Source organism: Melospiza melodia, chromosome 1 (genome assembly GCF_035770615.1).
Source record: "Melospiza melodia melodia isolate bMelMel2 chromosome 1, bMelMel2.pri, whole genome shotgun sequence".
Taxonomy (NCBI): Eukaryota; Metazoa; Chordata; class Aves; order Passeriformes; family Passerellidae; genus Melospiza; species Melospiza melodia.
In genome coordinates this window covers 7242693-7254695 of record NC_086194.1, presented here as the reverse complement: position 1 = coordinate 7254695, position 12003 = coordinate 7242693, and the positions used below count along the sequence as shown (strand labels likewise).

The 12003-nt window shown below is 42.6% G+C and overlaps 1 protein-coding gene across 10 annotated transcripts in view; it reads left to right on the top strand.

The window, feature by feature from the left end:
* Nucleotides 1-12003, top strand: part of KMT2C (lysine methyltransferase 2C) — a 189195-nt gene that overhangs the window by 68212 nt on the left and 108980 nt on the right. For all 10 annotated transcript variants that reach the window (XM_063179854.1, XM_063180247.1, XM_063180480.1 and 7 more), the window contains 3 exons: nt 4627-4833; nt 8583-8722; nt 10413-10522. In XM_063179854.1, the coding sequence (XP_063035924.1) occupies nt 4627-4833; nt 8583-8722; nt 10413-10522 (457 nt within the window). The remainder of the gene's footprint in view (nt 1-4626; nt 4834-8582; nt 8723-10412; nt 10523-12003) is intronic.

Below are 12003 nucleotides of genomic sequence, written 5' to 3'. Positions count from 1 at the left end.
ACAGTAGGCTGGGAGGGATTTCAGGAAAGTTACAAGGTGAGCATCTCTTGAGCTGAATCCAAGAGTTTGAATTTCTCCTGCTGTTGACAACCTCCCCTTTATCTCTGTGTGATGCTTGGATTCCCCTGTGCAGGCTCTGCTGAAAGAAAGGCACCTTTAGCTCCTCTCTGCAGAGCAGGCAGCTGCAGGATTTCCTTTAGCCTGCCACCCTCTCCACTGGGTACTGAAAGGGTTGGGTAACTTCAAGCATCTCACTGACAGCCATGCTCAGCATAGACCACTTGCTGTCTTGCTTGGAAGGAAGTTGTTCTGTGAGAATGAGGAAGGAGGGTTTATTCCCCCAGCTGTGGGGGCATGGCAGTGCCCCATATCACTGCACTGTGTGGTGCATTCTACCCACGTATGAAAAACAGGCAGGAGAGTGAGAGTGAGATACTCTTGAGGGTCACACAACCTCCCCTGGACATATCTGAAGATTTCCAGAAGCTGCACAGTGCTCACGTGGGCACAAGTGCACATCTGTGAGATATGGGCCACAGCATAAACAAAACATGCTTGCATGAGCCAGTCTGCACATCTGCTTGTTATCAAGGAGCCTTGGCTGACACAGGATTACCCAGTGCCATTTCCCAGCTCAGAAGGATCCAGGAGGGGCCTCTGCTTACTCCTCCAGGTATTGGTAATCCTGATGCTAAGGTTTAATTCTGTTAAAGAATAATTTTGGGGGACTCTCAGTTTTACCTCAGTTCTCTGACTGAATATTTGCAAGCAAACCAGATGTTTCTCCTCCTCTGGTTGTGATTTAATATTGTGCAATTAGTTGCCCAATACTGCATGTGTTGAAATGAAGTTGTTTCAATGGGAAAGTCTGAGTTTTAGGATGAGTCCTGATGGCTGTCATCAGTCAAGTAAAGGAAATAGTGACTGGTCTCCCTTCCTTCAGGATTAAGTGGCTGCGGGGCATTTTGTTATCCTTTGTCAGGATGTGGACAGGGGAGGATTATAGCACTTCAGATTCTTGTCAGAGGGTTGAGTAAATTCTCTGTAAGGAAGAGACACTGATGGGATGAAATAAGGACCTGTAGAAGAGAGTGGCTGTTAAAGAGTGATGGGATCAACATGTTTCTTGTTAGAAAGGGCATCCTTCAAATCCAAGGGGGCAAGTCTGGATCTCCTCCCATGGCTCAATGGGAACAAACATTAGTTTCAGACATTACTAGCTTTTCTGCCTCTTACTGCACCCCCAAAACCCAGCATGTCTGGTTCATTCTGAACACAGTTTTTCCTCAGTGTTATGTATTAAAATTTCTGTGCATTCAAATCTACAAAATCCTTTGGAATGAGGTGAGGGATAGGAGCACCTCCTGGTAATAAACCACTTCTGGGTCTTTAAACTCTTACAAGAAAGTAGCATTTGTCATGGGAAAATATGTCATTTAAGTTGAAGTTACAGATAACGAACTTTCATTTTGAGTTGGAGCACCTAAGATATATCTTAAATGGAATACTGTTGAACTGCTTTTTATTTTTTTAGTAGCTTATAAAAAGATTTGTGACACATTGTCTCTTGCTTTTTATCCCATTTTGAATTATCCTGTTCTTAAAATATGTTAATTATGATAACAGATCTAGAGTTTGATCTTAAGATTTGCCAGTATCTCTATTTCGTTATCTTCAATATGAGAGCTCTTCTTGCATCACAGATTTAGATCCTCTAATTGCATATTGACATATGGAAAGTAGATTTGTAAGTACTTTCTGCAGTCCTCAGATGATAAGAAAAAAATCTCTACCTTCTGCCCATACAGACATAACTTAAAATATTTACTGAGCACTTAAAGCTAAAAGGCTAACGTGATGGACTGGCCACTTTGCACAGCATGACAAGCCAGCAGCTGTGGCATGTCAGGGGGCACAGGAGCGTGGCTTTCCTGCAGAGGGTCTCTGCAGCATCCCAGCAGTTTGGCAGGGAGTTCACTGCCACTGTGGCTGTCTGGCTGTGGTTGGAGTTGAAGCCCCTCTGCTTACCCTCCTGGAAATTGTGAAACTTTTCCCCCCCCTTTGTATAATCTCTCCCCTCTATCTCAGCCCCGCGGTGTCCTGGCAGTGCTCTGGGCACGTTCTGCTGCTCCTGTCTTTAACTTTTGCACTGTGTGCTCACAGCCTTCAGTGAGGGCTCCCCAGCCCCCCCTCCCCGTGGTGAGCACTCTGTTCAGCTGCGTTCCCCAGCTCTGCTGAAGCAGGAGCAGTAGCACAAACCATATGATTCTTGACAGCCTCACAGCTGTCCACACCACGCTGCAGAGTAGCTGTGAAACTCACTGCTCCTGTTGTTTCACTCCACCCTGCCTGCAGAATGCTTCTGCTGGAAGTTGAGATGCTGGAGCTGCTTTACAGGCTCCAGAAATACCAGCTTTACTCCTGTATGCCTTTTCAAATAATACCACTTGAAAAGTTAGTTTATTTTTTTTTCTTAATTACTGTTTCGTATTTCTCTTTTATAGATCTTAACATTATTGCATATTTGCTATGACTCCACTTTAAAGGGCTTTGTTTATTTCTTTGTAATTATCTTCAAGTCTTTTAATGAGCAGTGATAGTCTGTCCTAACAGGATGTAGGAATAATTATTTATTCCACTGTGGATAATCTTGTGTTTGTAACTAGTGTAATTTATATACCATGGCATTGCCTGTTTAAATCTCTTAAGTCTCCTCCCAAGTCTCTCTAGTCTCAACCAGCATAAATAGCTTTGCTTTCCCTGCTTAGGAACTCTGCTTGTGAGGCCATATCAGGTTTCCCTGGCAGTCCAGTGGTTACAGTCACTGACAGACAAATAATAGTGTATTTGTTGCTCTAGCACACTAAAAGCTAGCTATAAAATAGACATACATACTGTTCAGTGTAACTTTTCACTTTTCACTGCTCTCACACTACCTTTATCCATATTTTCTTTGAATTTTTTTGTCTTCAGATACCTTTTTCTAAAGATTTCAGGAACGTGTCAGACATTTGCCATCAGCTCCGGGGGTTGTGCTGGCTCCTGCTGGTTGTGTGTTGAGGCACATCAGTGAGGGATGTGCAGCCAAGGCCACGAGATGAGGACAAATGTTTCCTAACAGTACCACAGGAAGGTGTAATTTCAGTACCATGAATGGGACTTACTTTATCTGCTCACCAACCTGCATGTTCCCAGTGGTCCATCTGCCTCAATGAAAGTGCAGTCCTATCTGTCAACCATGTATAAAAGCTTTTTGCTTCATTCTGGGCTTCATTTTGGGCTCATGAAACACTTCTCCCTTCCTTAGCATCTGACTGTCTGGTATTGCCAGTAGTAGTAGACCAGTTCAGTTTTCTTTCTTCTTTTTCTTTATTCCTCTTTTTGCTCTATGCTGAGAGCAAAAGGAGCCATCCCAGAGTATGATAAACCAAATATCAGAGGCTTTGCTGGATTCTTGGGGTTTTCTGTTCTGATCGGGAACTTTCCATTCCACTTCCACTTTTTTCTGTTGCTGTTCTTGTCTCTCTAGGCTGAAAAGCACAGGAGGCTTTATTTTCCCCCCAGAATTTAGTAAATATTTTACAGCAGTTTAGCCTTAAGGTTTTCTCTTCCTCCCACTTCACTTCCCTCCTCTCACTCACACAGCACAGACTGTCCCAAATCCAAATGTGCCACCTTGGAGATGCACTGAAATCTATTTAAATGGAATCCAGGCATAACCAAGCCTCTATCCAAGTGCCTGATTCCCTGAGGCATCTTTTTGGGGTCTCTGGGGCATAAATATGAAGAAAACAGAATTGCTCATTTAAGCATTTAAAAAAAAGTGTTAAATGGCCTTCCTTTAATGCAAACTGCATTAGTTGCAGAAGTTCACATTTTAAGTTTGTGGGTATGTTTATTATAGAAATATTTTTCAGTAGCTTCCATATGATGTGACACAAGGAGTGCTGTCAGAGCTGTCATTTCAATCCTGTTGCTGTGTTGTGCATGTTAAAACATAATTGCAAATGGTACAGGGTATTGCAGCGGTCACGGTTCTGTAAATTTAAAATTCCTCCAGTAAAACTTTTAGACATGATTTTGTTTTTAAATATTGAAGTAAATGAGGATGGTTGGATTTGTGCATGTGGTGTGCTCTGGCATGTGTGACTGTAGCCATTGCTGTGGTTTTCTCATTATTCCATTTTTCTCCATGTTAGTAGAGATGTTTCTCCATTTTAGTCTATAGTATTTACACATTGGGTTACACATAGGCTGTATGTGCATCCAGAAAGGTGTGTGTGCTGTAATGTTCTTTGTGTTCTGTAACATTTTGATGCCTTTTAGCAAGCATGTGTCTAGACACACAGAATTTTGGAAATTCTAATCAGTTAAATATAACATGGACTTTTTTTTGTTTGCTTCCTTAATCAGGCAGTTTTGTGAACAGAAAAAAGTTCTTTTAATGTAACTGTTAATTAGCTGGAAATAGTGTTTCTGAATGCTGACTTCTGATACCTGACAGCCCATTGGAGCTTTTATTGTCTTGTTATAAAGGGTTAAATTAGCATGAAATTTGCTCTTTGATGGGGTATCCTCTGCTGATTTCCCCCCCCATTAAAGAAGTAATGATCTTCCTTTTTACAGCGAACAACTCTGCGCCTTTTGTTACTGTGGAGAACGGAGCTCATTAGGACAAGGAGATTTAAAACAATTCGGTCCCACTCCTGGGTATGTTATCCCATGGAAAAACCAGCCTTTAAATAAGAGTGAAGCCAGCGACAGCACCGATGGAGCCTGTGAGAGAACTCCAAGGCAAAACTCAGTGCTGCGCAAACAGAGAGGCCAGAAAAAGTAAGTCTGTCCTAAAATAAATGTGTAGATTTTTTTTATTTTGCATGAAATTCAGGAAGGATCTTTACTGGTTCTGTACTGCAATAGGTAACTAACTTGTATTTGTGTAAATGTGAGGTTTTAATATTAAAAAATGTTTGTAAGGAAAATCAACACGTACAGAAAGCTAGCTAAAAAGAGAACCCCAGAGCAACCAACACGTGAGGGGTAAAGCAGTGGTTGTCTCTTCTGCTTTTCTTCCCCAAGTGAGAATCTTCACTCTGGAAGAACACTTAAGAGACAAAGCTGCTGTAAGGCACTGATCTGCTTGTTATGCTGAAGTAAAAGCACACACGAAGGGTGGAAGAGGATGGACTTTTGACACTTGATGTGTTATGTAGCCTGGAATGATGGGCAGCCTCTGCCCATTGGAGCCTCTCCTCTTGCCATCCAGTGCCGATTCTCACCCTGGTGCCAGTGCTGCCAGGGCACAGAGCAGTGGTTCCTGCCCTGCAGGAATGGGGTTTGTTGGCAGCTCTCCCAGACAGGGGGGGTTTGTTTTGGTCCCCCGGCCTCTCAGTGACTGTGAGAGATGGCAGGGGCATACCTGGCCCTGCATTGGAGGATTCTCAGTACATGTGTAATCCCTCTGTGATGGGACTGATCAGAGCCACATCTTTGCGGGCATGGGGGTCCTGTCACTGGGGCTTTGTGTTGACTTGGGTTCATTCAGGGTTGCTGGTGAATGTGGGGATCATTCATGGCTGTGTGTGTGACAGAGGGGCTGCAACCCTAGAGAAACATGGGGAGTGGCAGTGGCGATGCAGGGCTACAGGCCATTGGCTACAGGATGGGCCAAGTGGGGTTGAGGGCAGTGAGGGGTTCTGGATGGTGAGGGGTTGAGGGCAGTGAGGCACCACAGGCAGTGTCGGGTTGAGGGCGGTGAGGAGTTGAGGGTGGTGAGGATCTGTGGGTGGTGTGGGGTTGAGGGTGGTGAGGGGCTGTGGGCAGTGAGGGGCTGTGGGTGATGTGGGGTTGAGTGTGGTGAGGGGCCATGGGCGGTGAGGGGTTGGGGGCAGTGCTGGTGCAGGGTTGAGGGCAGTGAGGGGGGCACAGGCAATGTGGGCTTGAGGCAGTGAGGAGCCACAGACGGTGAGGAGTTGAGGGTGGAATGGGGCTGTGGGTGGTGAGGGGTTGAGGGTGGTGCAGGGTTGAGGGCGGTGAGGGGCCACAGGCACTGTGGGGTTGAGGGTGGTGAGGGGCCATGGGCAGTGCGAGGTTGAGGGCAATGCTGGTGGTCTGGCATGGTGCGTGGCTGAGGGTGGTGAGGGGCCACAGGCACTGTGGGGTTGAGGGCATTGAAGGCCTGTGGGCATTGTGGGGTCGAAGGCAGAGAGGGGCCACAGGCACTGTGGGGTTGCGGGCATTGAAGGCCCGTGGGTGTTGTGGGGTTCAGGCCGGTGAGGGGCCACAGGCAGTGAGGTTTGAGGGCATTGAGGGCCTGTGGGTGGTGAGGGGCCACAGTAGTGTGGAGTTGAGGGTGATGAGGGGCTGTGGGCATTGCGGGGTTGAGGGCAATGCTGGTGGTGTGGCATAGTGCACAGTTGAGGACAGGACAGGATCAAGGGTAGTATGGGTGATGTGGGGCAGTGATGCGGGGTTGAGGGCAGTGTGGGGCAGAGGGCAAGGCAGTGATAGTGATGCGGGACGCTGATGTGGAGCTGCGGGCAGGGCAGCAATGAGGGGTCAAGGGTGGCATGGTGATTTGGGACTGCAGGCGGTGTGGGGCAGTGGTGATGTGGGGTTGAGGGCAGAGCTGTGATCCAGGGCAGTGGTGATGTGGGACAGGGATGTGGGGTCGAGGGCAGAGCTGTGATCCAGGGCAGTGGTGATGTGGGGCAGGAATGTGGGGTTGAGGGCGAGGTGTTGATGCAGAGCCACGGGCAGTGTGTGGCACAAACCGGGCATTGGGGGATTGGCTCTGGGCTTGGCCCTGCCAGGGAGGGAACAGTGAGGGAGGCGGCTGCCAGCTGTGCCAAACTCCCGAGTCAGACCTGTCCGTGGCTGTGCTGCTGCTGCAGAAGCTGCTCAGAGTTCCACGCTCACTGAGGTTGCTTGGGTGCACGTTAAATGTTTTTGTCATCATGTTGGTGGTGGAAAAGTGCACGTTGTGTAATGCTGATACAGAAAAGTGGCTTTTCTTAAAGCTAATAAAAGTAACACCCTCGCCTCAGGCTGTATTCTATAGGTATATGAAATATTTTCAGAGAAGTCCATAGAAAGAGTGAGATTGCAGAGTAAATTGGGAAGTTCTGTAAATGGATTGGTTTGATCTTGTGAGAAAGGTTTTTATACAGAAAAATGCCTTGTCAGTTGAGATTTAGTTTTTCTTAAAGATTCTTTAAGTTCTGGTGTTGTGAGTAGCAGTTTGGTGTTAGAGGAGGCTCCACTGTCATGGGCTGAAGCACTGGCACAGGCTGTGCATGATAGAGCATCCCCAGCAGAGTAGCTGTGGATGCTCCATCCCTGAAGTGTCCAAGGCCAGGTTGGACAGAACTTAGAGGAACCTCTGGGATAGTGGATTGTGTCCCTGCCCATTGTAGGAGGGTTGGAACGGGATCCATTCCAACCCAAACCATTCTGTAATTGCAGTGGACATGAATGGTGTTCAGGAACCAGTTTTGTCAAGCAGAACATAGTGCTTTGTTAAGGAGGTTTTAAGTGTTGGTAGTGTCAGCATTTATAGGTTTTAGGGTAGATGTTTTTTAAATTATGCAGATCATGAAGATACCATGTAATAATAGCAAACTTAAAAGATTTCTTGGGTGATGCAAGAGAGATGTTACTCTTTTCCCCATAAACTAAGGGGTTTTAAAATGTGTTTATAAATGTAATGGCTGAAGTAAAGCATGGTTTTCAGGAAAGTGGAGTTATTACAGGTTAAAATGTCAGTGGTTACTGTATCTACTAACACATGCATACAATTGAGTTATTAATAGCAGAGAGTAATCAAGTTCAAAGAACTTTAGTGGAAAATGCAGCACCACCTTTCCTACCAATTGTTGAAGCATCAGTGATCAGGTCTCTTATCAGTAGGCCTAAATGCACACCCTTAGATGTCTAAGATATTCTTTAGCCTGCAGGAAGTAAAGGCAGAATTGTCACTTCTGGTTTTTTAAAATGCAGTTATCTGAGTTGTGTGAATTGTTTTCTGATGAGATTAGAATTTGGGGAACAAATCAATAAGGTTATAAACTAGTACAATATAGTTGTCTTTGTATCACTGCATTTTTTAATCTCTCCTCCTCCTTTCCTCCAGCTCACCCCACCTTTTTCTTTTTTTTACCATCTGATGGCATTGTATAAACATGTTTATTTCCAAACAGAATTTGAAGTCCTGGTCTTTTTTCTTCCTTCTCCTCATAGCTGTAATATTTTCTAGTCACCTCACCTCTGGATGTTGTTACCTCATTCTCAGTTCCAAGGGTTGGGCAAATTTTAATATCAAACAGAATCAAACTTAAAGAAGCATGTGTGTCCTGAAGAACTGGAAGAGAGCAGGCTTGTTTACTGAATAGCTGGGAGATGTTACTGGGGGAAATGTTGGGATAAAATAGAAGGAAGACTTTTGTTCACGTTGATTTATATTTTATCATATTAGGAAAAAATTGTACTCACTTGCCATGAGTTCTGGATCATTTGTGAATATCTGGCTGATTAAACAAAGATTGTGGTCACTTCTAAGTTTGTTTTTCTGCTCCCTGCTACAGATCTCGATCGAGTATAGCATCATGTACAAGTGTAAGCACCCAAACTGCTTCTGACGATCAGGTTGTCAAATTCTGGGATGAACTCAGTTTAGTTGGCTTACCAGATGACATTGATGTTCAAGCCTTATTTGAGCCAACAGGTAAGATCCATTCTTCTCCATCCTTTTTCTCCCTGCCCAGCAGCAGGGCAGTAGCCACAGTGACATGAGTGAAGTTTTGCAGCTGTTGGTTTGTGGTGCTGTGGTGTTTGCCAAGTCTCTGATGGTGCCTTGGTAGCTTTTGCCTGTGTCAGGTTTTGTTTTTGTAGTCTTCCCTCCAGAAAAGAGAATCCTCAGCTTATTGTGGGGAAGTGTTTGTAATCTGCTGCTGAGCTGGTGTTCAGGTAGTAATACCTTCAGTACCATGATTCTGTTTTGGGGAGAAAAGGGAAAAGGAATGAGGCACAGCTTCATAGAATTCTCAGAAATGTTAGTCCTCTGATGTTACCTGATCTCCTGCAGCAAATTTTACTGGAAACAATGGAATAGAAGATTTAGAAGAGCAGTGGAGGCATAATGCACATGCATGTTTCCAGAATCTGCAGGTTTTTTGTCAGAAAAACGTCTGGTTTATCATCTGCTCTTTCATTTCAGTTGAACTTTTCTATATTTAAGTTATTAATTACTTTCAGAAGGCATCTGTGTTCAAGTGATTTGATGCCAGTAGTCCATTCACATTTTTTGCTCCAAAAAATGGAAATACATTTACATAATAATAAAAATGTCACTCTTTTATGAGTGTGGAAACTTGTTTCAAGGTCTCATTCAAAGAAAAAACCAAAATGCAATGGTTTTGTTGCAGCAGTTTTACTATAGTGGATGTTGTTGCATGGGTGTAGATTTATCATTCTACATTTTTAAAGTTGCTAATATTTCTAAATGACTCTTCCCAAACCCATATAGAGATTTTTGGGATTTTGTTTTGTAGCTGATACATAATTTCAACAGCTAGTGTAAACCATCATATCTAATTCCTGTATAAAGCAGTCAGAGTATTCCTTTGGAAGTATACATCATTTGCATTGTTTTTCCCAGAACTGAATTAGAAACTTTCTGTAAGAGTTACCTGTTGAATTGTACAAATTATGATATTTTTTTGTTAAGTAGGTGTATCTCTATACTGTTTTTGTTGTATTGATCATTTTCTCAGTCTTTTATATTTTATTTTATTTATTTTAATTTTTATTTTACATTTTATATTTACATTTTATAATACTTTGTATTATTTTATTGTGATCAATACCACAAACCGTGTTTGTTGTATTCACCATTTTCTCAGTCTTTTATACGAGTATCTGTTCATGTTGTATTTTGAGCTTTTAAACATTTTGTGTAGACTTATAAAGTATCATACTAGCATATTCTACATGATCATACAGATCTCCAGGCTTGGGAATAATAAATTAAGAGTACAAACGTAGGGAAATGTTATCTTCAGTGAAATACAAGGTGGAATGGAATTGTGTATGTGTTACACAAGCATTGAATGTAGAATCAAAGTCAGAGAATGCTCTGCACCCCAGTGCTATGATTACATGTTCAGGCACTTGAAAATGATAAACAGATAAAAAATGGTGTGTTGTATATAAAATAAAATCTTGTGTTTGATAGTAACTGCAGTATATTCAGTGTGTGATAAGATGGGTTTTCAGTGTCACAACAAGAAAAAAAGGAGGAGCAGGCCTCTCTGTTATTTTGGGGAGGTACTGATGCCAGAAGGGAGTTCCATGCTTGGAGGCCGTGCCTGGCAGAGCTGTCCAACCCCGGCCCTTTGTGTCTCTGTGCCCTCCAGGTCACTGCTGGGCTCATCACCGCTGTGCGGAGTGGTCTGTGGGAGTCTGCCCGACTGAAGAGCAGCTAACGCTGAACGTGGACAAAGCTGTTGTCTCAGGGAGCACAGAAGTGAGTAAAAACCACCCGAATGCTCAAATCCATAAAAATGTCTTGGTAGGGTGTTGAAAGCGAAGGGAGACGACCCATCTTGTTGTTGATCAGCATCGACTCCGATTTATTGATCAAATCAGTCATCTTTTATAATAGTGTTAATTAACTTCATGCATATTGCAAAATCCGAGCTCACGATAGGTTACAGAGAAAACTCCAACCCCTCCTTTTGTTTACAATACCCGTGGTTGTTTATTGAAACCAAAATTAGTGTTCTCACTGTGATACGAAAAGTTCTCAAAACCTTCATATCTGTTCCCAGAGCAGCCAAGGACTGTTATGAGAAGACTGTCTGAGAACCTAGTTATTTACAAAATCAAGCCTGGAAACTGCTGCTTTACAGCTGCCTTTTACTTTCCCATCAGCTGTATACCTTCATGGCCTCTTTCTTTAAGCCATGCTTGAACCAGGCTCTCCACAGTAGGGTTGATTAAAAAAACAGTGCAATACAAGTGTGACTAAAAATACCCATGTATGAATCTCTGAGCTCTCATTTATAATAAGGTTTCCTTGGGCAGATCCTGGTGCTAAAAACTTCCGTTTAATTTATTAAAAAGTTCTATGGAGTTGCATGGAAAATAACATTAATTGGTTTGGAGGTAACTAGAATGTAGGAAGAGCCAGGCTGACCAAAACAAATTAGAGACAAAGGAAAAGTTGTGTTCAATTAGCAATTACCTCCAGTAGGTAGAGGTAATATTTCTTGTACCAGTTTATATCCTGAAATTATATGACGCAAATACAGTAAAAAAAAAATTCTCAATTACTTTCATGCCAGTTTCAAAAAGCAGGTTAGCATAAAAAAGCCAGTGTTTACCATGAAAACTTGCCTGGATACTCTAAATACACATAGAAATACAAAGAAAAATATTTAATCTTTTAAATTGAAATGGTAATATCTTTGGAAAAGTGAGTACCTTTGAAATGGATGAACTTGTTCTGGTGTCATATTCTGGTACCTATTGAAATCTTGGAGATGTATTTCCCTTTGATTTTGCCACATGTAGCTATATTTTTGGTCATATTTAATAATGCCCAAGAGGGTTTTTAATAATACTATTATTTTTTATATTAAATCCGCCATGCTATCAACAAATATTTGTAATTTTTGGTGGTTTTCCCATGGTTATGCTTAGGCCTTTTTTCACTTGAGTCTTGTTTTTCTTGCATTATAATGGAACAAAAATTTTGGCACAAGATAGCAGTAGATGTTCTCCATCATTTGGACTAAAAAGATGCTTCACATCAGTTTTTCAATACATAGAATACAGCCATTTTCATGCCATAGAATACAGCTTTTTTGTACCTTTTTCTATTCATATTAAGTAAATGCTTTATTTTGAATAGTTATTTAATTTCTGTGTTTCTGCATTCTAAATAAGATTATTGGAAATGAGTGAACCTGACAGTATTAAGTTCTAGATGAGCTTGAAAATGTT